The sequence below is a fragment of the Telopea speciosissima genome, chromosome 5, assembly GCF_018873765.1.
Source record: "Telopea speciosissima isolate NSW1024214 ecotype Mountain lineage chromosome 5, Tspe_v1, whole genome shotgun sequence".
Lineage (NCBI taxonomy): Eukaryota > Viridiplantae > Streptophyta > Magnoliopsida > Proteales > Proteaceae > Telopea > Telopea speciosissima.
The window spans coordinates 26555207-26583052 of NC_057920.1; the positions used below are offsets into that span (position 1 = coordinate 26555207).

The 27846-nt window shown below is 39.8% G+C and overlaps 1 protein-coding gene across 1 annotated transcript in view; it reads left to right on the plus strand.

The window, feature by feature from the left end:
- The window catches only part of LOC122661706, a 75738-nt gene that overhangs the window by 19475 nt on the left and 28417 nt on the right, over positions 1–27846 (plus strand). The window contains exons 2-10 of the mRNA XM_043857203.1: positions 3300–3411; positions 14419–14490; positions 14630–14731; positions 14810–14978; positions 15113–15211; positions 20836–20985; positions 22120–22159; positions 22421–22478; positions 23118–23200. Of these exons, the coding sequence (XP_043713138.1) occupies positions 3300–3411; positions 14419–14490; positions 14630–14731; positions 14810–14978; positions 15113–15211; positions 20836–20985; positions 22120–22159; positions 22421–22478; positions 23118–23200 (885 nt within the window). The remainder of the gene's footprint in view (positions 1–3299; positions 3412–14418; positions 14491–14629; positions 14732–14809; positions 14979–15112; positions 15212–20835; positions 20986–22119; positions 22160–22420; positions 22479–23117; positions 23201–27846) is intronic.

Genomic DNA, 27846 nt, shown 5'->3' on the forward strand with positions numbered 1-27846 from the left:
GAGGCAAAGGATTCAACTGGGAGGCACTGCTCAGAGGCTGCCGGAAGAGGGACAGAGGCTACAACAGGGTTGTGTTGCTCAAAGGCCGCCAGAAGAGAGCTAGAGGCATCAACAGGGTTGTGATTCACAGAATCAGCTGGAAGAGAATCAGCGTCTTCAGCTGGGAGGTTTCTTTGCTCTAAGATAGGGTTCGGGCCTTCGAAAGAGGAAGGCAGAGCAGGAGAAGCAATAGTGGTGGTGTCATCACTTCCAGCAACAGGGCATTTTCCCGTCGAATGACCAAAAACCTTGCAAGATGAGCATTGAGGGGGGGTCCAGTCATAGTGGACAGCCTGATTGAAGGAGAACCCTTCGTCGTCAACAACAAGGATGGAGATTGGCAAGGGAGAGTCTGCCAGAACTTCCACACAGATTCTGGCGAAGGCAAGGCGATCCTGGAGTTTAGTTCTGCCATCAGAGTAGAGAGGTTTTCCAAGGACCGAGCCTATCATACTAAGTCCCTCCTCACACCAGAAGTTCAAAGGGAGCCCAGGGAGAGAGACCCAGAGAGGAAGATAACTAAGATCGAGATGATGCAGATGAAGATAGCGGTTCCATTGTCGCAGAAAGAGAGGTTTTCTTCCAACGTTCTAGGGACCTCCAACCATAACTCTGTTTAAGTCTTCTGCTTCAGCAAACTTGAAGATGAAGAAGCCATTGTCAAGCAGGAATGTATCAAAACTACCCTTTGATTTCCATTGCTTCGAAATAGAAGCTTTAGCAAGGGGTAAGGGGGGTAGTGATCCCATAAAGGTTGGGCCTAGTTTCAGGGGAGGGTAGGAGGGAGGGCCCGGGAGGTGGCGGCACCACCCTAGGATGGACAGACATGGAGGGAGGAGATCAGGTCCAACAAGGAAAGATTTAGGTGTTGGAAAATGGTGGAGTGATGCTGGAGCACTGGTAGAAGATTCGGGCTGCCAGAGTAAATGCCTGGGTTCGAGTCTGGAGGGTGGCCACCTTATGCAAAAAATGCCAAAGGTTAGGACCGACTCCAAACTCACCCCTCCCAGGACCTTGCATAGGTGGGACCAGCACTGGGTTATGGCCCTTGTCATGCTGGAGCATCCCTGTGAGATTTTTGATGTTTTGATCATTACTTATAAACCATTATACCAAGATTTCTACAAGGGAGAACCATAATAATTTGAGATAAGTTGTTTGTATTATTGCTTTTTAAGTTCAAGAAGAAGGGGGGGGGGGAGGCTGGGGGTGTGCTGTAATTCTGTTTATTTTTTACTGTTGTACTGTGGACCTAATTCTGTTAGATCTTTATGCCTAGTGAAAATGATTAAGTTTTTGGTTAAATTAATGGCTCTCATCCAAGTGATTTGATGGTCAAACCTTTATTCATGGTGAATAAGCTCTTTTCTTTTTCTCTGTCTTTAATTTACTACTATTCTTATTTATAGTTCTAGTTCAGCCATTGCTTATAAGTCATATAAATCTGCCCGCATTAGTTTGGTACCTGAGCAAAGATCCACTGATATTCCATTTCAATGGCCATTGATTTCTTTCAGTTTCTTGATAACTTTAAGAGAGGGTTCAATCAAATCTATTATAGAATTGGGAAATCTTTTGATGAAGTTGAAGAATGCCTTGGAAGGATTCACAATCAACTTCAACTATTACTACTTCCACAAGAAGTTCGAGCGGTTTCAACAAGAAGATATCAAGGAACAAGAAAGGCTTATAAATATATTGATTAACATGAAAGGCCTATAACTATATTAACTTTGTGACTTTGTTCTACCAAGTCATGAGGGGGAAGATCATGCGAAACATGCTGTTGATGTCTTTATCTCTAAGATTTCCCCAGGCATATTTGCTAGACAATGAAGAAACCTTGTTGATCAAGTGCTCAAATTTTGGGGTCAATTTTGTCCTAACCATGGGGAATTGATACAGGGATGTCCTGCCAGATTTTTGGTGGCTTGATCTCTATTTGTCAGCCATATAGATCAAGATTCCAAGTTCCAACTTGGGAGCACCATATTTTGGATGGGCTATTCTATTTTTTATAAGGAGGGAGTGTTGTAATTACATTACTTTTTATTTTACTGTTTAAGCTGTTGAGCCCAATCCAGCTATATAGCTGTCTTAGTCAATTAGGTGGTTGGGAGTTTTAAAAGAAGTCTAATTCTCTAGACCTCTGCACGTCAGTGGAATAGTTTAGTTTTTGGTTATTGTTAGGGAATGGTTTTCTTCCAAGTGGTTTGATGGTCAAACCCTAGCTTTGGTCTCAGTGAAGAAGCGCTTATCTCTTTCTCTATCTTCTTCATTTTGCAAAAATTCTATTTATAGTTATAGTTGTACACTTGTACCCATTACCCACCACATTTTGTATATCTTCCTGCATCATGGATATTATAGTTCATGGGCTGATATGCAGTAAAAAAAGTTAAGAAGAGGTGATAGTTCATGGGCTTTCTAATTTTTACCCCTCTAGAATTGGGAATGACAAAAAATAAATACCAACCAAAATGCCTTTGAGATTGTGAAATGCTTTAGACATGCTAAATAGATCACCTATGTTGGAGAGATTTGGATTTCTCTCAAGCAGAAAGTATAAGACTTAAATCTAAATTCTACATCAGGCACGTGATGCTTCTGGAACCAGATAATGACCCTACAACAATAACTCAAGCTCACTTGAACCCTAACTACAATTCAATGCTTCTTGCTTCGTTAGCTATTTCGAATAGAGTTTTTTCCCCCCATCTCTTTTTGGGATATAAGCACTTGTTATGGCTAGCATTTTTTAAATTTCCTTAATTATTTTTTGGAGTTATATTTTTCTGGTTGTGCCTGTTCTTTTGGGAAGGTTTCTTTGCAGGTCATTGTTGGTGCCTATAAGCAGCTACCAGTACTGGTTCTTAAAACAATGGTTATCTTTTAACAACCATGGAATCAAGATTTTAAACCGTACACAGAAAATTTGTTGAGATGGCACTGTGAGGAAATAATTAGGATAGAATGGTTTGTCATATTGTTTCATCTACTTAAAATGTTGCTTAAAGGTGCCCATTTGATCGAATGGGTCAGCTTTTGTCAATGTGTCTGAGGATAATCTGTTTTTATAGCCATTTCATCTAATGAATTTATTAAGACATGCTAAATAGACCAGCCTTATTAGTGGCGCTATGAGAATTATTACTTTTTTTGAAAAATTTATATCTTGGAATGCTGTGAGTGCAATCGTGATGATTTATATTTAGATATATTTACTGATTGTACTGATATCTGACGTGTCCTTTTTTCAGTTCCTAGCAACCAGGTCGTATGGATCTCGTAAAACGGGGATGTCATCAGTATTTTCCTTATTTAATCTTAAAGAGAAGAGCAGATTCTGGAGTGAGGCTGTGTTACGTGGTGGTAAGTTTATGGCTGTTATGGAGTTTGGTAATATTTTACTATTGATGTAATTGTGTAATATCTTTTTAATGATACATTCTATAAATGTCTTTATTGTGATCATCATCAATTGTTGTTGTTTTCATAATCATTAGTTTGCACTCAATTTTATGGGCATGATGTCTTTATCGTCATCTACTCATCTGGTTAGTTTCAGCCCCAGTGCCCTTTTGAGTGTGATGGTATAAAAAAGGGCCATTATCCAGTGCTGGTCCCACCTTGCAGGGTCTTGGGATGGTACAAAGTAGCCGCTCTCAAGATTTGAACCTTGGCATCTGCCATGGTAGCCCAAAACTTCTGCCATTGCTCCAAGCAATGACCCCTTTTCCATGTGACAGTATAAAGCTTTTAAAAATCGTGGAGAAGTCAACCTTGGCAGCTTTGGTTCAAAGGCTGGCAATACAAGGGGGAAAGTTCAATAATCAACACATGATGAGCATTTTGCCCAAACTCCACTTCTTACTAATCCAAGGGGTAGACTATCCATCCAATAGTCAATTTGACCAGAACAACCTCTATGCGGCTCAAAATGCTCTCTTGGGATAGAATGGTTCATTAATCAGGCCTGTTTAAATTATATCTCTCTTAATAAATAATAGATTTATTTATTTATTTATTATTAGGGAAAAATTCCATAACACAGCCCCAACAAGGGGAACCTTCTTTGATGGCCCACTTAGTTCCGCCACTTGGCGGGATGATATGGCAATTCCAACATTGGATACACAATTCAAGGTTTGGGTTGGCCATGTGTCAAATTTTATACTCAAATTCAATCAAATACTCTTCCATGTATGTCTAGGCACCCATGTATTTTTCAGCTGTCCGATTATTGGCATGGACTCTCCCGCAGTCCCTAAAATTTCAAAGCTTTATTTTGTCTCTTGGCCAACTCCAGTTGGGCTCAAACTTGGCATGTGGGCAGGGGACCTTGGAGTCTACCTACCTGTCCATCAAATTTGGGTCCCATTTGACATTCCACATGGCTGGTATTTTGGGCTATCAAGGGAGCCCTCATTTGGTGGACCGACTAGGAAAAGTTTGATAATAATAATAATAATTGTTGAAGTATATCGAGCATAGGAGAAGGGAATCTCGATTAGAATAGTGGAATATTCTGACCGAGATTCCCTCCTGTGTGTCTCTTGTTATTTTTGTTATTTGGTCTACAATTAGGATTGCTTAGTCCTAGTTTCTAATTTCCAATTTGTGTTGGTTTAGGATTAGTTTCTATTTTATATTTCATATTGTAACTAGGATTCCTAATCATTAGGAATCCCCCCTTTGGCTGTAATCTTTTTATATAAATAAAGGCTTTGTGAGGGAGGCTGTCAAGCTCAATTATTCTTGACAGCACTTCTCTCTTCTCTTCCTGATGCAGATATGTCACCAAAAGAGGCTTATTTTGATGGGAATAAGTCTAGGGTTAGGTTATATACATGTTGGGCCTTTGCTCCCATGGGTTTTCTATGTAATAAGCCACTTTTATGGGCCTAAAGTAGGGGTACATAGGTTGCATACAGGATTAGCTCTATACTTAGTTTATTTTCATGTTTTAGTGTACTGGTTCAATTTAAGTGACTTAAGTCACCTTTTTTTTTTTATTTAATGTAATTTTGTTTTTCTTTGGGTCCACACCTCCCACGATTAGTCAAGGGAGGTGATATTAGAGTTAGCCGGCAAGGATTATTTACACTCCTAGGCTGCATAGGAATTTGGCCTTTGGCCATTATAAATAAAGGCTTCGGTGGGGGAGTTATTCTCACCTTTGAATTTTGAAAAAATCTCTCTTTTGATCATAGTTGTCACGGCGTCACGACGATCCAAGTCGGTGGAGGGGTATGTGATCGATATATCGACACATCGCCCGCCATGGCGATCATGTTGACCATGTTTTATTTTTTATTTTCTCTATTTTTTAATGTCATTTAGTATGCTATAATATATACCCTATAACATAAAAAATCAACAGGAAAGTGTACTACTAATCTACTATGGTTTAATTCATGAAAGTGTAATATTTATTAGTGTACTACTAATCTACAAAAGTAACAAAACAAAAAAACAAATTAAAAGAACACAATTTAAAATTTGTTATTGAGTGAAATCAGTGAATAAACCTAATAAACAGCATAAACAAAAAAATAATTGCTGATGTGAAGCTGTTGTGTGTGTGTGTGTGTACGTGAGTGATAGACTACTGGCTGTAATAAATCCCTTACCCCCCCCCTCTGTCTCTCGACTCTCTCCCTGTCTCTATGTGTGGCTGTGTGCAAGGTAAGAAAAGTAAAAAAAAAAAAAAAAAAAAACACCTTCTCTGTGACTGTGCAAGCCTGCAACTGCAAGGCAAGAAGAAGAAGAACAACAAAAAAAAAAAAAAAAAAAAAAAAAAAAAAACCGAGAGAACTACTGGCTGTAATAAATCCCTCCCCCCCCCCCCCTCTCTGTCTCTTGACTCTCTCCTTGTCTTTGTGTGTGTATGTGTGGCTGTGTGCAAGGCAACAAGAAGAAAAAAAAAAAAAAACACCTTCTCTGTCTGTGTGCAAGCCTGCAACTGCAAGGCAAGAAGAAGAAACAAAAAACCGAGAGATCTATGATTGTGTGCAAGCCTGCTTCTGCAAGGCAAGAAGAAGACAAAAGAAAAAAGAAAAAAAGAAAAACGAGGTCTGTGACTGTGTGCAAGCCTGCAACTGCAAGGCAAGAAGAAGAATTGAAGAAGAAGAAGTGAGAAGAAGAACAAGAACTGAAGGAGAGAGTTGCCGGTAGTGAAGAAGACAAAGAAGTGAGAAGAAGAACTGAAGAAGAAGAAGAAGAATAAGAACTGAAGAAGAAGGATCGAGTTGCTGGAGGACTGGGAGGAGATTGGAGAAGAAGAAGAACCAAATAAAAAATAAAAATAAAAAATTACTTACCAGGAGGTTGCCGGAGGGGTTCGAACTTGCCGAGAGTTGCAGGAACTGAAGCCAAAGTTCTTCTTCTTCTCACCTCGTCTTCTTCAGTTCTTCTTCTTCTTCTCACTTCTTTGTCTTCTCAACTCCTTCAGTCTCTGTGTCTCTGTGTCTCAAACTCTCTCCTTTGTCTCGAACTTTCACTTTGTGATTTCTATTTCTCCCAAATTCCAATTCCAATTAGTAATAGTGTTTCAAAACTAGGGTATAGTGTACTGTTTAATGGTTTTAATTTTTTTTTTATGTTAATGTGTATTGCTTACACCTCCAATACAAATCAAGGAAAAAGCATTTAAGCTCTTAAATGGTTTAAAAAAAAAAAATGTTAAAACCTAAGTTTTATGCAATAATATCAACCGATATGCCCATATATCGTGGTATGGCGTCCATGGCGGTGCCATGGTGACGCCATGGAGGCCATATCGGGCGATATTTGTACATCATCCATGTCGGAGCTCGATATGCTCGCTTCTCTAGCTCCAGGACGCCATGGCGATGCCATGACTACTGTTTTCGTGTTCGGGTTATAACCTATGTTAACCGGACCATTAGAACATGTCAAACAGTGTCTCAAAAGGGTCTTAGAGTTCCAGGATTGGTTTAGGTTTGCTCAATCATTGTTCAACAATTGTGGGGACAGTAGCATGGTTCTTTTCCAGGTTTGGCTTAGGTTACAGTGTGGGTTTCTGACCGCTGTTTGGGTCCTCTGATACACTCAAGACATGGTTACCAGCAAGGATGGTTGGGGTAGGGATTTAAGGTAATTTTTATGCCCCCCACACTATCCTAGGCCTGCGAGTGATGGTCCAATAGGCTAGAATCAGATTAGACCAAGTACAGCAGCACTGGACGATTCACTGGACGTTTGGACCAAACGTCCAATGCATCCTCCAGTCCCTGTTGGACACGGGTTTTCTTACTCAGAACTTCGTTTTAGCTGCTGGATTCATCCCATCTTCGATTTGGGATGCTTTCAGAGGGTAGTATAGCTTATAATTAAGCTAAAGCAATGGTTATGGTGGTTCCTAAATAGGGTTTGCCAAGTGATTGATGGGTTTGGGTTCAAACATCAAAAACTCAGTATGCAAGGCTGAGATCAGACATGTAGCCACTCAAACCTCAAAAATACACACAACAGCAGGCATGCACATGCATTACAGCCAAGATCCTAAGCCCTAGTGATGCAGATTCATCATCAAATAGGGCTTGTTTCATTGGGAATAAGTGTAGGGTTGGGATATATATATGTTGGGCCTTTGTTCCCAAGGGTTTTCTATGTATTAGGCCACTTTAGTGGGCCTGAAATAGGGGTATATAGGTTGCATACGGGATTAGCCCAATACGTAGTTTTTATTTTGTGTTTTTAATTGAACCGGTTTAAATTGGTTGCATCCAATTGGTTCAATTGGTCTAATTTAAGTGAAGTGATCCTATTGGCTAAGAGGTTCTTATATCCTATTGGTTACTAGGCAATCTTCTTTATTTTAAGTAGTTTAAGTTGTTTTAAGTCATTAGGATTCTATTTTGAGTCTATTTGGGTTTCCTAGTCAATTTAAGTTGCCAAATAGGTTAGGGATAAGGTTAGGCCATTCCTTTTTAGTGTCTAAGTCTATTTTTGAGTCTTCTATATAAGTTTGTAAGGGAGGCCAGCATTGAACACCAATTTGATTAATAAAAACTCAGCTTTATGCTTGCTGCCTTTGCTCCATCGTGAGTGTGCCTTGTGAGTAATATCAAGGTTGCCTTGTGAGTAATATCAAGGTGAAGGGATTGGTGGATCTCCAATCGACTCCTTGCATTGTGAAGATCGGGAGGGCTGCTACTTATCTCCTTGCATCTTGTAGATCGGGAGACCCCATTGTTCATCTTCAAAGTTGCTACCATTGAAGATCTCTTCAAATCCAGTAAGTTTGAATTTGAGATTTGATTTCAAACCTTCTTTTTCTAATCTGTCCAGCCAGTCCCCTTCATTAGACCTAGTCCAAACTCCCCTCCATCCATCAAACCCTAACCTCCATTAAAACCCTAAATCCAATTCTGCCCTAAATTGCAGAATTTTAAAACCTTCCCAAACCCTAACTTCTTTATACCAAAATAACCCCCTAGACCTGCCCATTAATACCCTATAAACCCCTTTCCCAAAATCCACCCCTAAACCCTAGATCTCACAAACAGTCCATTTTCATAAGGCCTCTAACCCGAAACCCTAGATTTCCAACTTCATCCAAATTGATCCAAACCTACACCAATAGACTCATAAAAACCTGCACATCATTACCAAATAAAACCCTAGCTCGAAACCCTAATCCTAACCCTCATTCTGCCCTAATTAGCCTAAGCTGTCCCAATCGGCCAGCCTTGTTAGGTGAACCCATTACCCTGGCTCCTAGTGGGATTACTCCTACCTAGGACTACATTACCTAGTATGTAAAACACCTCATGCATGCAAAGATCCATGCCCCTAGCTCATCATCTATGGTTTGCATGCATGATCAGGCATGAAATCTAGCTAGATGCATGGCTGGAATTTAAGATGCATACATTAGTAAGCTGAAACAGTATATAGATTCATATAAATTTCCTAAAACTAGACATGCATGCATGATCTAAGCAGTCCTGGAGCTCCAGGCAGTGATTCCATAGAGATTCCTATAGAGACAAGTTATATAGCTTTGGTTTTTAGGGTTCAAAATCAAAGAACAGAGATGTGGTCATGATTATGTAAGCATTTCAGGCTGGGTGAGCTTACCTTGAGCTGTGGAAGAATTCGGCCAAGGCTTGCTCAAGCACAAACCCTCCTTCTCTTCCTCCTAACCAAATGCATTCTATATGACATAGTATGAGTCGGGTGGTGTCAACCGTATCCCATTCTATGGGCTACCACCAGCCTCATTTTTAAGCTGGCTATGGCATCTAATCTGGCATTTCACATGTTTAACGTTAGCATTCAATTCCAATAGTCATCAGTTATAAATCAGAAATCAAATAGGAATATAAGCAATTTAATGAATAAAAAAGTAAATATTGTTGCTGTCATTGTCATGACTCATCAGTCATGTTACACCTACACCCATGGTGTAATTCCACTCACCTTTTGCAAATCCCGCTTGTTCTTCAGTCGGCTCGGTCCCAGTCGGTGTCTGACATTGCTGAAGATTGTCTTATGTGTGATTAAGACTGGTGGGATTGGTGTTTGATCCAATTGACACCTTGCGTTGTGAAGCCCTAGTGGTTCTTTTGAAGCTCTCCTTCAAGTTACTTGAAGAAATTCTTTGAAGTTTTAGTTAAAGATCCAATTGTTTATTCAAGTTTCATCCTCGAACAAGCTGCTGCCAAGAGTAATCTGCTACTACAGGAAGTTTGAGACATCCTCATCCCCATCCTTCTTCTAATCGTCTACAACCCCAACCCTAGTTTTCCCCTTTGTTATTTTCAGTTTTCCCATACCCCTGCCCATAAGGAGAACTCGATCTCCCTTGCTGCCCATCCCAACCACTGAAATCCTAATTCCCCCCCATCTCAAATCAAAACCCAAACCCTAATTTCTGCCCAGCCCAAACCAACCGTCAGAATAGTCTACAAATATGACCGATTATCCCTCATACCCTCCTAAGAAAACCATTCAAGTTTGGTTAACTTCTGTCCTGCCAAACACTAGAAATCCATCTTTTCCTCTTTTCCAAAACCCGAAACCCTAACCCTAACTTGCTGCCCATTCAAGTTTATACACTTCCATCCATCAGAACATTTTAGGACCTTCACTGATAGACTCCCCTATCTCAACTTGACATAACCCATACATCAAACCCAAACCCTAACCCTAATCCTAATTTCACCAAAAACCTATTTTTGGCCTAGCCAATTCACTTGTTCATAACAGATCCTGGTTGATTGGCTCCTAGTTGGTCTCCTACCAATCTAGGACTGCATTACTTCCCTTCTCGGTTCTGGTTTTCTATTAGTGCATTCTGCTACAATAAATAATAATAATAATAATCATAATCATAATTATTATTGTTGTATTATTATTATTATTATTATTGTCACACCCCGGCCCGGTTAATAATGACCAAATATGACTGGATGTCTCTGACATTCAACCAATCCTAAGGATCGCAAGTGCAGTACTCCATTTACAAACATATCTCACAAATATAGTAATCAGACGCATCGGAAACAATTTAAATAATAGAGGTAACATCAGTAATAAGAGAAGTCTAATGATATTTCATTTATATAAAGGATTTAACTTGTATTACAGCTAAAAAATTCCTCAAAAGTACCACAAGGTAAAACTATACAAGAAACTATACTATAACTATACAAAAATGTTTATAAACACAAAAGGGTGGGGAAATAGCCTGGACTGTTAGGCCAAGATCAAGAGAATGCGCAATCGTCACGTGCGCACGAAGCATCGTGCACTTCAAACTCCAGCATCGCAAATCTACCACCTGAAGTAACCGAGTCATCTGAAAAATAAGGATATCCACAGGGATGAACTCCACTGAGCCCAGTAAGGGAAACCCATAAGCAAGTGCAAATAGTCCATGATGAATGACTTAGAAGTAAGAATGCTTTTAGCAACAGCACTAAGTCTCATAAGATAATTACTACTGTAATAGAATGATAGCCTCGGTCCCGGAAACACATAACCAGACGTCGGTCACCCGAGCGAAACCATTCTACTACGGTGAAAACCCGCTAGTTCCGAAATGAACACATCGGACCCCAACAGACCCTCAATGACTAACCCTACTGTTTGTTTCCACAACGGAGTACACACGCTAACATGGGACAGTGAATGACATTCCGGAATTTACCCTTCGGATCTACCATGGGTTATCCAACACCTCAACCCCTGTTGGTAAGGGTCGTAGCACTGGGTTCATGCCAATCCTAACCATATGCATACTATCATGATGACATATGAATCATAATAGATAATACAACAATTCTGTCCAACAACATCATCATCATAATAAATCTCAAGTATAAAGTAATAAATGCAAATGCAATATGGAAATGCAACCTAAAATCATGCACATCTAATGCAAAGAAGTTAAAGCTAACAAAAATACATGATCAGTGTTATTAATATGATGCATGACATGGCAACCATAACAAACCAAAATTAATATCACAAACACGCCGAAATTAAAGTCAAAATCCTCTTACCTGAGTTGGAGAACTAACTAGACAACAGGGATCCAAACTCCAACACAGACCTCACCAAAGAGAGGGTAAACAGTCCTATTTGAACATTAAATAACATAAATTAGACATAGAAGAAACCCTAGGTCAAACCCCTAGCAATTAGGTTCAAAACCATCACAAAACAGTGAACCGGATTCAGACCTGCAACTCCATCCGGTCCATAAAACAGAATGGGTTTTTGGCTTATATCTTCATGGATCTTGACATGCATGGCCAGAAAACTAAAAATTGGCTTCAAGGGAAAGAATAACATGGTATTTGGGTCAAATCAACCCAAATGCATGTTAGATCAAGGTTTTTAAAACCAAATTACTTAAGGTCCTAAGCTTTTGGGGTTTGCTTGAGTTGTACAGTCATGGATCCTCACATGTACAGGTCCAATTTCACAATTTAAGCTTTAATTAAGGTGGGTTAGTAGTATTGTTTTAACTAAACCTAAAACCACACTCCAATTTGGGGATTTGCCTAAATACCATCAATCCCTAAGCTTAGGGCTGAAATTGGTTGTATTCCATGAAGTGTTCAAAGAAGAAGAAGAAGAATTAGGGAATTTCAGTCTAGGTTAAAGACTTACCTGTACTTGAAGATGAAGGAGATGGTAGTATTCAACTCCAATTAATCAACTTCTATCAAGGTATGAAGATCCAACCAAGTGCAAGCTTCCTTCTCTTCTTCTCCTCCCTTTCTTCACTTTCTCAATTTCTTTCTCTCTTGGCAGATACGGTTCTTGGTTTAGGAGAGAAAGAAATGAAAGAAAAACTAAGACTTCTATATATAGATGGGCTGCACTAAGGATTGTTTGGTTCAGCCCATAGTGAATCAGTTTTTTTAAAATGTGTTTTTCTTAACTGATTTTTATAAAAATAAATAGCTAATTGATTGTGTCTAAGTCAAATAACATATGTCATGTGACATAAATAGGAAGGTTAGCTAGGGTAGGCTATGGGAAACTGGATTCCACATTGGGGATGTGGGTCCCATAAGAGGAAATTACCATTCTGCCCCTATATATTATTTAAATTAAAATTACTATATATAAACATACAAGAAAGGTTTCTCATCTACAAGCCCGTCAAGAATAGAATGAGGTTTCGTAGGCCATTAATCCAACATGCCCAGCTAATGTGTTGTCTTCCGCTGGATACCTCAGACTCATTAGAGACTAAGTTAGTTGGCTGATCGGAATGCCTTTATAGGCAAGTCCCGAGATTGGTCTGAATTTTCAACCAAGGCAGCCCACATCATAGTGGCTAGCATGGGCATTGAACCAGAACCTGAAATTACACAGGTTTCAAAAGTTCAAATTTATAGCGGGTTTTACAATTATTGTTATTATTAACTATTATATGATGGATAACTGAGTTTAAGTGGTTCAACCAAGGTTCAAGATCTCGTTTCGTCTCGCCATTTCGGGCTGGTCGAGATTTCCGAAATATCCGAAATTTACCAAAATTTCGCCGAAATATGGTATTTTTTCTGCCATATTTCGGCAGTCCATCTCAGTGGGTTTTTGGTCATATTAAGGCCTGATACTTCATGTACACCCTTATTTAAGCTAAATAAACACATTTGAACCTGCATATTGCAAAAAAGTGTACTCAAAGTGGTGTTTTGGGTTTGCACCCTTGATTGACAGTATACGGTTGGACCCTGATGTATAAATAGTTAAATACACATTGTATAAGTACTAAAAGACATAATAACAAATTTAAATAAAGTAATGAAACAAAAATAAAGTCAAATGTAGCCTTTAGTTTAAACTTTAAACTCATAAAGTCATAAGTGCATAAGTTCATACGTCATAACTCATAAACTCCATAAAAGAAACTCTATAAAAGTCATTAGTTCAATATTCAATAATCAATACACAAAGTCACAACTCACAACTCACAACTCACAACTCACAACTCACAACTCACAAGACTCACAACTGTCATAAAACAAATCTTAGTAATAATTGCTATGCCTTCCTGGATCGACCTCACTCATGCTCCGCTGGAGTCGATGTCCATTGCTCTCTGTCTGAAGGACATACGTGGACCACGGTATAGTTTCGGAGAAGAAACGAGTGTAATCATCCATAATTGCCGTGTAAATCCCGAAATATCCCAGAATTTTGCTGAAATTTGTACTTTTTCATTTTGTATGGCCATTTCGTCTCAGTAGTGTCGAGATTTCCGAAATATGCCGATAAATCAGCAATATTTGGTGAAATCTTGAACCATGCTTGGAACCCATTGGAACAAGTTATTCATGTGGAAGCCAGGAGTTAAGCATGCCTAATGAGATGAGCAGTCTCCAAAGGCCATCATCCTCCTGCAAACAACTGATAACATTTGAAGAAGACTTCACAAAGTACAGCCTCCATCTCTAGCAGTAGCAAAATGAAGCCCTGCGGAGAGGGGTTTCCAAGAGAGCAGGTATCAAAGTTTGACAAAGCCAGCTGCAGGTTAACTCTGAATGAGGTCATCTATCCGAGTTCAGCTAAAACAACAGATGGTAGCAGTTGTAGCAGATAAGATTGTCTGGGATCCCCTGATGAGGAACGGTTCTGCCAATCTCATCTTTCCTATTTGGCTTCTTAGACACCTTTTTTCTAAACTACTTTGATTGTGGTTTTACTCTCCAAAATGGATGCTTAACATGCTTGTGTGAATATTTCTCTATTTGTTTAATTGTTCATTTTATTTTGTTACTGACCGCTTTCATTACTGTCCTGTTTTAAATAAATGATTCCTATGTCCACATAAAGATGGTTTGTCCCTTGTTATCTCTTTCTCTCTAACAATGCTTGTTTTTTCAGATTTTGATGACTTGGAAAATTCAGGATCCTCAAGCCATGGCAAGATGGGTGTTTTCAATTACACCAAGGCAGGTAGTGACATGTTATTAGTGAACTTTCAACCAAACCATCAATGACCTCCTTTTTTATTAGAGTTCTTGAATGTAGTTCAGATCTTTAAATTTATTTTCTGTTTACTTTCCATTTTTTTTTGTTGTCATTTCTACCTCAGGTAACATTGCAAATTATCTGAAGCTTTTGGAAGTTGAATCCATTTATCTGCCAGTCCCCGTGAATTTCATTTTCATAGGGTTTGAAGGGAAAGGGAACCACGGTAAACATTTATTCTGTTCAATCTTCTGACCATTTCTGGCGGGGTAGTTTCTTGATAGTTGTTTTTTTCCTCTCCTAGAGTTCAAGCTAGGTCCTGAAGAACTGGAGCGTTGGTTCACGAAAATTGATCACATTTTTGAACATACAAGGGTTCCACATATTGGAGAGGAGCTCACCCCATTTTACAAGATTAGTGTAGACAAAGCACAACGTCACCATCTTCCAATTATCAGTCACATTAATTACAAGTGATTTTCTATGGCCTCTTATTCTTCTTGTTCCCTCCCCCCCAGGTTGAAAACTTGAAATTGTAGGTCAAGCGGAAAGTTACAAATCATCTTTAGGAGACTGATTTTTATTATGGCCTGTCTGCACTCTGCAGTTTCTCAGTTCATGCCATACAGATGGGAGAAAGAGTTACTTCTGTTCTTGAGCACGCCATAAAAGTTCTTTCCCGCAAGGATAATGTATCTGATACTAGGTAAAATGTTTGGATGACTCGGTAAAAAAGAAAATGATTCTGCACTTATTTCTGGTTTTTTAATAACTTAATGAAATTCTAAAGCTTGTATGTCCGTATTGATAGGTTAGGCTGTTTGGTGGGTTAATTACAGGTTTACATTCAAATTCTACTTCCAAGAGTCTGTCTATATCACTCGAAAGAAGTTTTACAGTTTCTGGTCTGTGTGGTTTTTGAATTTTTTTATAGTTCTAAATGTTCATCTTTGCTTGTGCTACTTGTGGGATCATTATTTATGAATTGTGAGACTAGGGTTTGTCCTGCACTTTCCATGTTTAAATCCAGTCATTTGTCTGCACAACCTACATTAAGTATTCATATCCTCAAAAGTCCATCAACAGCAACAACAACAAGAACTCAGCCTTATCCCAACTAAATGAGGTCGGCTACATGGATCCTTTCAAAAACAAAGTAAGAGGAATGAATGCAGGTTAAAAATGAAGAAATGGGATAAGAAAAGTAAGTAATGGAAAATGAAAAATGAAAATAAGAGGAAAGAGGATAGCCTAGGAAATCTGAAAAATCTCAGCTACATGGTGTCGATAACGTGGATCCTTGCCCTCCAAAAGGCTCTATCTGTGGTCATACTTGGCACAAGACCCAGACTAAGCTGTCATTCTTCACAACCTCTCCTATGGTCATTTAGGCCTGCCCCTAGCTCTTTTAGCTCCTTCAATTGGCATCAGATCACTTCTTACTGGGGCATCCCCAGGCCTCCGTTGCACATGGCCAAACCACCTTAGACGACATTCTCGGAGCTTCTCGCTGATTGGGGCAACTCCCACATCAGCTCTAATACGTTCGTTCCTCACTTTATCCTTACTATTTTGCCACACATCCATCTTAACATCATCATCTCTGCAACACATAGCTTCACTATATGGCACTTCTTTACTGCCCAACATTCCGCCCCATACATCATAGCAGGTCGGACAACAGTCCTGTAGAACTTTCCTTTAAGCTTTAAAGGAATGCGTCGGTCATACAGTACTCCAATTGCACCTCTCCACTTCATCCATCCCACTTTAATTCTTTGTGAAACATCATCATCTATAACACATTCTTTGTGTATGATAGACCCCAGATATCTGAAATAGTCACTTGGTGGTATCTCTCTCCTCAATTTTCACCATGTCATCATCCATCATAGTGTGGCTAAAGTTACACATCATATACCCCGTCTTTGATCTACTAATCTTAAAGCCCCTTGTTTCCAAGGTCGATCTCCACAACTTTAACTTACCGTTAATCTCTGCTTTTGTCTCATCCACCAAAACAATATCATCGGCGAAGAGCATACACCATTGTACCTCGTCTTGGATGTTCTTGGTTAATTTATCCATGATAAGCGCAAATAAATATGAGCTTAGGGCTGATCCTTGATGTAACCCAACCATAATTGGGAATTCCTTGCCCTGACCTCCCACAGATCTCACACTAGTCACCATACACCTTCATACATTTCTTTAATTACCTCTATCCTCAAAAGTCCATCAAAATCCAAAAAAAAAAAAAAAAAAAAGAAAAAAGAAAGAAAGAAAGAAAGAAAGAAAGAAAAAAAGAAAAAGAAAAAGAAAAAGAAAAGATAAGCACCGGCCACCTTGCTTGTTTATTTCTTCTTTAAAATCCAATTAAAAACCCTGATTTGGTTCCATCATCACTCCTGTTAACGTAGTTCCTTTCTGATCTTGTCCTACTCTTTCATATTCATCCCTGACTATTTCCCGTAAGAAAAATGACCTTCATATACTTTGAGCCACCACTTCTTTCTACCTCCCCTATATTGGAATGTCAGACCACTAACTGTTTGTTAACTTTACCTAATCAACTGCTCCTCTCCATATCCCGTACCACTTTCAGTTAGAGGTGTATTTTTGGGATTCTAATTTGGTGGATGGAAGAGTATTAGCTAGATCGATCATTTATTCAAAATACATCAGATAGAGGGGATGAATATGATAAAGGTGGCATAATTGGAGAGAAAGAGGAAGTGGCACTTTAAGTCCAAATTCAGAAATTCTTATACTATTCTCCTTAAGCATTCACAAAGGGCACACATTTCAGAGTTCTTTGCTGTCCCCCTATTTGTTAACACCAGGAGTTTTGGTTTTATAGATGATTCAGAGATGCTGAACTTGATGAAACATAATCTATCGTTTAATGCCATCTCAACTGAATAGAATAATATGGTTTTTTTATTTTTTAACTTCTTTGATAGATTACAAATGAATTTTATTGAAACAGAAATGAAGGACTACAACAATAAAGAAAGCCGGAGGACCCAACAACAGAAAACATACAATCAACAAGAAAATCCCCCAACATTATAGGAATACATCCAATGACTAAATAGGAAGAGGAAAAGAGTTCACAGATGTCCTATTCAATACTCCTTCCTTTGCCAAGAGATCAGCCATGGCATTAGCTGCTCTCAGCATCCAGCTGAACGAGCAGTTCATCTGAGACTGAGAGGCTAAGAACTTGATGTGCCTCAGGACATGTGCCAATAATCTCCAAGGCCCTTCGGAGTTGGACTTGACCCATGCTAGAATTGTAGCCAAATCACCCTCTACAATTATATTATCAGAGCCGTCCTTCAAAGCAAATTCGAATCCCATCCTATGCGAATACAACTTGGCTCTGATGGAGTTTCCTTCACCAATATGCTCCGGATAAGCCTTCAAAACCAGTCTATTTATGATCTAATAACTTGAACCACTCCAGAAGGGCTGGGATTGCATTAAGAAGACCCATCAAAATTTAGTTTCACCATCCCCGTCACCGGAGAATTCCATGAGGCCTCTCTTCTTTGTCTTGTGATGCATGACCTTAGTATGTTTCCCCAATCTGTGGAAAGATAAGTAGAGGGGATGTCTTTGAATAAAAAATCAGCCATTGTGCAATGAGAAACCGTTACTTTAACCCTTTCAATCACCAATGATTCTGAGGAAGACTCATCCCTGAACAATTTAGCATCTCTCTCCTCCCAGATGCACCATAAACCAGCCAAAAGAGTAGCTCTCCATAAGAGCTTCCTTCTTGCACCAAAAGGGTCCTAGGCCAAAACCATATTAGACCCACGACATCATTGCAAAAAGTCCAATCCAGATTAAACACGGAGGTAATGGAACCATACCCTCCTTTCAAAGGGGCACTGGCACAAGTAATCGACAGATTCCCCATTCTCCTTACACATGAAGCATACGAAGGGAGAGAGGCAAAACTTGTCTCTTTCTCAACTGAAAGGTATCTGTGGTCACTACCTCTTTATAATGCCTTAAACATTTTGAGGGGACATGAGGTCTCCAAATAGCTTTATGAGGAAAAGAAACATGAGGGTTCACTGCATACCGGGGGTGAAAGTGATGTTAAAGAGCAACAACACAAGATTTGGAGGTGGCCAGACCCTCTTGTCCTTGCATTCCTGTGATTAAAAAGAAAATAAAAATCATGGAAAGACTGGATCAAATCCTGAACCATCTCTATCTCAGACTCCCACAAGCCTTTTCTAAACCCAAGATCTAACCTAATTCCCCCATTCTCAATTACCAGTTCTCATTGACTGTCTTATTTATTATCCTAGTAGACAAAGAGTAAAGCCTGGGAAACAATTCTCTAAGATACTCCTCTCCCCCACCCCCCCAACCAAAAAACCCTACCAGAATTTAATTTGCTCTCCATTGCCCACATCAAATCTGATCCACTGAGTCATCAACTGAAGCACCCTCCTTTATTTTTTGACTTCATTTGAAACATAAAATGTAAACTCTCTTCATTTTTAAGTTCATAATCCTTCCCCTTGAATATGCACCGTTCTAGTTCTCCTAACGAACCTTCTCCTTTGGCCTTTTAAAATGGAGGGCTGTTGCTTGGAGGTTGCCTGCTCCATAGCATAGTAGTCATGGCGACAAGGCGACCTAAGGTGGTGGCCAGGCGCCTAGGTGCCTTGTCTCCTAGGCATGTCATGTAAAATAGGGGTATATGGTGACCCATCACCTAGGCATGTCATGTAAAATGAGGGTATATTTGTAAAGTGCCATTTTTTTGTCCTTTATTTTAATTTTAAAGGACTCTATCTTTAATAAAAGATGAAGATGAAACGTAAATATCTTACGCTGCCAGCAGGGTTTCAAGAATCAGCGAATCGGATTGGGAATCACCCCATTTAGATCGGAATAGGCAGTCACCGATCCCGATTTCTGACAATTTGATATGGCCGATTTCTGGATAAAAACACCAGAATCGTTGGAATATTCCTTGAATGTGCTGATTCTAGGGCTTTTTCAGACCGATTCAAGCTGATTCCGATCAAAATCGAATTAGCATCGTTACTGGCCGTTTCTGTCACCGATTATATGTTTTAAAACCCTGGCTGCGGGACTCTACCTTTTATACAAAAAGGAATTCAGTTTGTCTGTGCCGAATCTATCACCCTCGTGCAACTCAAGTCCATTGCCCTGCAACTTGGGGATAGGAATGCCTCTCCTCCTTCTGGCAGTCGTGGTGGTGCTGCTTCTTCTGCCACTTAAAAAAAAAAAAATACATATGGATGGTACATAGTGCATGAGCCTCAGCGTAACAGTTGAGTTAAGCAATTGCAACCATCAGGTTGTGGGTTTGAAACATAAAAACAGCCTCTCTGTGAAGCGAGGGGTAAGGCTGTGTACATTTGCCCCTCCCAGACCCTGCAGTAGCGGGAGCCTCGGGCACTGGGACGCTCTTTTACATATGGATGATACAATGTATGACAGTGATTTAAATAGTGTACACAATCTAACCAAAATGCTAGAAAAGGCATCACAATTTTTTTTTAAATAAAAAAAATAAAATCAAGGCATACAAACAATAAGGTGTTTGCATGCCCAAGTATTTTTGGACCAATTGAATCTGATCTGAATAATTGGAAGGAGGTTAGTTGTGTGGAAAGAAGTACTGTTGGAACTAAGTGGAGATCTCCTCTGTATGGTTCAACATATTGGCAATTTTTTTTGGGTGAATAACCTATTGGCATTTTGTATGTTACTATGCGTTGTTTATCTTTTTTGATGTAGTTACTATAGTGAATGTAACACTTTGTTCAGAGTTAGTTTTATTATGCTTTCTGGAAAAATACTATTGTTTTGTTTTTATTTTCCTATCAAAAGTAAAATGGTAAATGAAATAGAAAGAAAAGACAATGATATAAAAGTCTGGTTTCTTGACTTCCTTCAGTGAGGCAGACTTCCATTCATCATGCATTGGTTGAAATTTGTGCCTGGGTTCAGCACTTATGTGACAGGGCACAAGGATATAAAACTCAGAATCAAATATGGGATTGGGAACCAGATTGGCCAATGATGACCAATCTTTGCCCAAACCTGAGAGGTATCGGCATTTATCAGTTTGATTGGTGTCTGCTTATCTGCCCAATCCAACCATACTTGAATCCTTGTTCCAAGCTGTTCTAGTTTATGTGCTTTTGACAATTCATTTATACTTTGTTGGAATTCTCAGTTTCATTGTATGCTGATGCTTACAAATGATTTGACTTGGATTCCTCAGGCTAAGCTGCTCATTTTGTGATTGGTTTTCGTGGTCGTTTTCAGGGATGGTGGAGATATTCTTTGGCAAGTGGATATTGATATTATGGATTCTCTTTTTACCAATCTTGTGGAATATCTTCAACTTGAGAATGCATATAATATTTTCATCTTGAATCCCAAACGTGAATCATCAAGAGCTAAATATGGCTATAGGTGGGTATTCAAGTACAGAACTTTAACTTCGTCTTTGTCCAAATTAATGATGTGAATGTATCTTAAGTCTTAACTACGGTTTATTTTATATCATGGCATTTTACTTGGAAGTAGCCAAAACATATGTACTCCATCGTCCTTCTGAATAATATAAATCTGGAATAGAATATCCTGCCTATTATACTCAGTTCTCCATTTGGTTGCCAAATTGTCTCTACTACTTCGTGCTTCTGTATATTATAAATATTGTATAAATTATCCTTCACATCATACACAATTCTCCATTTAGTTGTGGTGAAATGGTTGATGTAGACTCTTGCTTGAAGTATATGGGTTCGGCAGCCACTCTCGCCATTTTCTTCTTTAGCTTTCTTTGGAAGGATTTGCAGGACAAAACATGAGAACAAGTTGTTGATCTACCTGGAAATTGTGTATCCTATACTGTCCTTCCTACAATAAATTTTTTTCTGGCCAACCACTCTGGGGTTTTAATGAAACAATTTGCCTTGTCTTGAAAAGCACAAGATCTTGTCCTTGGGTGGTTAGACCGTCAATTTTGCTATTTTGTGGTTGTTTCTATATCTGAATAAGTGTATATAGCTGCGTGGGTTACTGTGGAGTGAGAAACCGTTCATTTTGTGTTCTGATTTTAGCTTCTAACCATGTAAATCGTTTTCGTATGATTCTGCATCCGTCATTTCCTTTACTATCTGTGTCTTTAAAGGACTTGAAACAGTATGTGGTACACCTCTTCGCAATTATTTCCTCATTAAGCAGGTGGTTGGGTTCATCCTAAGTGCCTAACCCCTAATTTTATTCATCAAAGAGTGCTTGAATGTTAAATATCATTGGTGTACATTTCAATTTGTTGGGAATGTTCTTATGTGTATCTCTGACCTGCTATTTTTCATGGTTGAATTAAAACATTTCCTATCAATGTTGTTGATGACAGTTTCAGGTCTGACCCAATTTTTCTGCTTCTTAAACCATCCTGCAGTTCCTCAATGTGACTGTTTTCATTTCTTGGAGCATTTTTCTTGTACTTGCATTTTTTTTTTTTATAACAAAATCGATTATTCCGACTTTCCCACATTAAAGCTTTTTCTTCTATTCTCAATCCCCCTCCCCCCACAGGAGAGGCTTATCTGAGTCAGAAATTAGTTTCCTTAAGGAGGTACTTCTCAGTATACCTTTTGATCTCTAAGTTTCGTTGTAGAATCTCCTTTTTTAGGATGTCTATTGTTCTTTTCTTTTTAATAGTGAGGTTCACTTTTATTGATCACTCTTTTATTGTTCCAGCTTTCTTTTATTTGAGAGAACTGCTAGCAAATTACAGTCTGTTTCACTAGGTTGTTTTATGATTTATATTGTGTTATTGGGTCATTTTGAGTTTTTATATTCATCAATAACTAGTATGTATATTTTGTTGTGCCAGGATAAGGGTTTGCAGGCCAGAATTCTCCAGTCGAGAAGCAACGAGGAAGCTATATTTTGTATGTGGCCTCTTTTGTTTTCTAGCTTATTTTATATTAAACATGTTACAACTAGTAGGAATGGCAATGGGGTGGGTTAAAGCAGGTACCTGCCCTGTGCCACCCCTAATGGGTAGGGGAGTATGACCATTATCAGGATGGGGTTGGGTACTTGGGTATGTATTTGAATAACCCAGGGTACCTGCCAGTGATATAAAAATCGGATTGGCCGATCTGGATCCGAATCGGACCGATCCCAATTGAATCAATAGTGTCCCTAGACTACAATCCGATTCCGATCCGATCCCGGTTGGATTCGGCCTGGACTGATCCTGATCCCAATTCCGGTTTTTAAACTCCGGATTGGAATAGCCTGTGACTGATCTTGATCCCGATTCCGGTTTTAAACCCTGGTACTTGCCCTGTGCCGCTTCAATCCATGGTTAGCAGTCCCGGGTACCTTGTAAAATTAGGGAGCTTCATGCATGTTTTGTTGGGCATGTTGGGCGTGGTTTTGCAATATTCTAAGTGTGGTGGCTATGTTATTCGTGATCCCGTACAGAACCCACGCCATTGCCATTCCTAACAACTAGTCTTTGTATTTGGTCGTACATTATTCATGAATGAGAACCACTCTTAAAGCCCAACTCTTTTGGCCAGCTCTTGATAAGATTAAGAGACCTCTGTATGAAAAGCATCCCATGACGAAATTTGCTTGGACAGCTACTGAGGACGTTGATACAGTATGTGTTCATTTATTCTTAAAGTCATTTTCTCTGTTTGCTTATTTGAATTGATTTTTCTGAAAAGCAACTTCGTTATTTTGGGTTTTATTGTGCATCTTTTTCTGAGAAAAAGATGGTTTCTATAAAAAAAGAATGAGGTGCAAGGAATCCTAGATACAGCATGAAGATCTTATCCTGCAATGCCAAGACCAAAGGTGGTGCATTGTTAACCAACCCATAACATAAATAATGTAATTCTAGATTGGTAGGATGGCGGGCTGCCACTGCCTCAGTGCGTATATCACAGGGATTCTGCCATCTCTGATCATTTGGGAACTCTGGAAGGAAAGAAATAACAGAAGGCACGGGGAAAAGAGGAGGACAGCTAGCTCCATAATAGAGTGCATCAAGACTTGGGTGAGGGAGCTACCCTAGCCTTCCAAGGTTGGTAGTCATGGTTCTACTAGGGATGGTTTATTCTTGCAGTGTTTTGGTTTGTCGGCTCCACCCCCCAGGAGGAAACACCCTTCTCCAGTGTACTGGTGCCCCCCCTATGTCTCGGTTAAGCTGAATGTGGATGGTGCATGCCGCGGCAATCCTGGCCTGGGCGGCGGGGGAGGGATCATCAGGGATTGGAATGGGGATGTTCTGGCTGCCTTCTCTAATTTTTATGGCCCCTGCACTAACTCGTTGGCGGAGCTGAGGGCCCTAAGGGATGGGCTGAAGTTATGCAAGGTGATGGGATTAATGGATGTGGTGGTAAATTCTGATTCAGGGACAACTGGCAGGGTTGTTAATCTGAAGAGATGTAGATTGTGGGGAGGTTGGTACTGTTTCAAGGAGATCTTGGAGTTAGTTGCTTCCACGCGGGCTCATGTGTCCTTTGCTTTCCGGGAGAGCAACAGGGCGGCAGACTGGTTGGCCAATCTCTCTTGTGATACTGAGACATCTGCCAGGTTTCAGCCTGGGAGCATGCCTTTGGGACCCCTTGAGGGCACCCTTCGTGATGACAAAGCAGGCTTGCCTGTTCTTAGAAACTAGGTTTTGTGCTTTCTTGATCATGTAAGGGCTGGTAAGGCTGTCTTGACTCTTGAGTGGTGTGTCCTCTTGGAGTCGTGGGTTGGGGTAAGGTGGTATGTCCCCCCCTGTATTCTTTATTATTTTTTCTGGATTCTAATAAACCCTTAGGGGCCAACCCGGGTCCCAAGTAATATTTGGGTTTAAAAATAAAAAAAAAGGATCTGCTATGGATTAGGGAATTCGGCTAGGTTATAATATGAGAAATTGTGAAATAAGGTTTAAGGTTTGATGGGACCTAGGATTAGATGTTAGGGTTAAGTTAGGAGAGTGTGGATTATATGGGAGAGAAGAGATGCTGAAAGTTATAGTTAAATCATATGACTAAATCTGAAATTATTGAGGAATCCTAGTAGAATTAGGATTGAGACGTAAAAGGGTAATTGCAGACAATCGGCTCGGTGGATGGTAATGAAATTTGAATCAAGTCTCTCTTAGGTTTTGAGGAAGATTCGATCAAAATTTCCGCAGGTTCTAACGGTTAGATTTGGCTGGGCAGAATTCTCACAAAAATTACCTTGCATGTGACCTTCTAGAAGAGAAGAAGAATAATTGCAGAATTTCAATTTCAGACTTGTTGTTTGAAAATATATTGAACATTGCAGAGAAATTCCAGCAACTGAATATGTTTCTTCAAGATATCGGCTACAGCAGAATTGAAACTTGAATGGAGCTTGATTGGAGATCGATGGAGGGGTTGGCGAGGGGAATGGCTATCTCAGCTCATCCTGGGCATCTCACCCAACCTATCTCAGGATTTTTAACAAAGGCTAAAGCCAATATTTCATTGATCAAATTCGTGTTCAATGCTGGCCTCCCTTACAAACTTATATAGAAGACTCAAAAATAGACTTAGACACTACAAAGGAAAGGCCTAACCCTATCCTTAACTAATAAGGTAACCTAAATTGACTAAGAAAGTGAAATAATAAAGAAAACAAACTCAAAATAGGACTTTAGCTAAACTAAGGAAGTAAATCCCGTTTTCCTACTTTCTACCCATATTTTAGGCCCAATAAATTGGCCAATTACAAAATAAACCCATGGGATCTGTAACAGAACAAAACCCTAAGTCTGATCAGCAGTAAAGAATAAAGAAGAAGAAGAAGGTCGAGAAGAGAAGAGAAGAAGAAGAAAGAGAGAGAGATCGATTGAGAGGGTAAACTCCCTTACGATTTGGTTGAAAACAAATAATGGGAGGGCAATCTTATTTATAAAATCAGTAGCAAAGGAATTACATATACACTCCCCAAAATACCCCTAAGACAATAGAATAAACTAGAAACATAAATAAGACTAAAATACCCCCAGAAACCTATAAACCTAATCGACAACTCTTAACACTCCCCCTCAAGCTGGAGCGTAGACATCACCGAGGCCAGCTTGGAACAACCACTCAAGAACTGAGGTCGAAATAAAGCCTTCATAAACATATCTCCAAGCTGAAACTGGGAACAAACAAAAGGAGTAGTAATTAGCTTCTTCTGAACAGCATCTCGAACAAAATTTTCAGTTAACCTCAATGTGCTTGGTTCGTTAATGAAAAACGGGGTTGTTGGCAATATAGATGGCAGTTTGGTTATCACAGTACATCTCCATGGGCTGATTACTGGAATAACCAAGCTCACGAGCAAAAGAACGAACCCACATCAATTCTGCAGCTGTATGAGCCATAGCTCTGTACTCAGCCTCAGCACTGGAAAGAGCAATAGTGGTCTGTTTCTTGCTCTTCCAAGTAACCAAATTACCTCCAAAGAAATTACAATAACCTGTAGTTGATCTTCTATCGCCATCAGAACCAGCCCAATCAGCATCAGGGAACCCAACAATGCTGGTATGACCATGGCGACAATAAACCAGCCCTTTAACTGGTGCACCCTTGAGGTAGCGTAAAATGCGACAAGCAGCATCCCAATGTACTTGCTTAGGTGTTTGCATGAACTGACTAACAATACCCACAACAAAAGAGATATCGGGACGAGTAACTGTAAGATATATAAGTTTACTGACCAGGCGTCGATACTGATGTGGGTCACTAAATTCCTTGTCATCAGAAGCACCAAACTTGACATGGGGATCCATAGGAGTATCAATAGGTTTGCAACCCAACATTCCTGTCTCATCAAGTAAATCAAGAACATACTTCCTCTGGGATAGGCTAAGACCTCGAGAACTTGGAACTACCTCAGTACCAAGAAAGTACCTGAGGCTACCCAAATCCTTGATCTGGAAGTTATCATGCAAATACATTTTCACCTGTGCAACCCCAGAAGCATCATTACCAGTAACAATGATGTTATCGACATATACTACTAAAATGACCACGTTAGACCCCTGACGTCTAACAAAGATAGAGTGATCAGAATAGCACTGAGAAAACCCACAACCAGCCACAACACTGCTGAATTTGTCAAACCATGCACGGGGAGACTTTCAGTCCATAAATTGGCTTATGAAGGCGACAAACCCGGACACTATCCTCCCCCTGAGCAACATAACTAGGACGTTGCTCCATGTACACCTCCTCCTGTAGATCACCATATAAGATGGCGTTCTTCATATCCATCTGAAAGAGAGGCCAATCAAAATTGACCGCCAAAGAAAGCAAAATACAGACAGAATCCAATCTCGCAACAGGAGAGAAGGTCTCAAAATAGTTGACCCCATAGGTTTGTGTAAACACCTTGGCAACCAAACGGGCTTTGAGCCGCTCCACTGTGCCATCTGGATTGTACTTAATCGTGTACGCCCAACGACACTTAACAAGATCTTTACCAGGCGGTAGATCAACTAATGACCAAGTCTTACGAGAGACCAAGACATCCATCTCCACATCCATAGCATGTTTCCACTATGGGTGGGATAAGACAATCATGTAAGAGGTGGGAATAAAAGTAGAATGTGATGTAGCAGCAAAAGTACGATTATGGGGTGGGAGATGAGAAACAGAAACATAATTGGCCAACGGGTAAAGGGGATTCTGAGTGCAAGTGCGAGTACCTTTCCTCTTTGCAATAGGTAGATCATCAATGTCTAAAGTTGGATCCGTAGGCAAGGAGTCAGCTGGTGGCGGTGGAGGGGCAGCCACAATAGGTTGAGGTGGCAGTGACGACGGCTGCTGTTGGGTACGGCGCATGTAGACTTATATTTGCAGGGAACTAGGATTTGCAACTAAGGGAATAAGAGGAGGGACAGGCTCAACAACAACACGACCAACATCACCAATATCAATATCAACATCAACAACATTGGAAGGACCAGCAAAATAAGGAGAGTTTTCAAAGAAGGTAACATTAGCAGAAACAAACTGTTGGCGAGAGACAGGATCAAAACACCTATAACCCTTTTGGGTACGAGAATAACCAAGAAATAAACACTTGATGGCCGTAGGAGAGAATTTATCAAGACCAGGGCGAAGCACATGAACAAAACATTTGGGAACCAAAAACACGAGGGGGGAGAGAGAAAACAGCCCGATCAGGAAAAACAATATTAAATGGAATTTTATTGTTAAGAACAGAGGATGGCATACGATAAATCAAGAAACAAGCAGTTAACACTACATCAGCCCAATAGAGTTTAGGGAC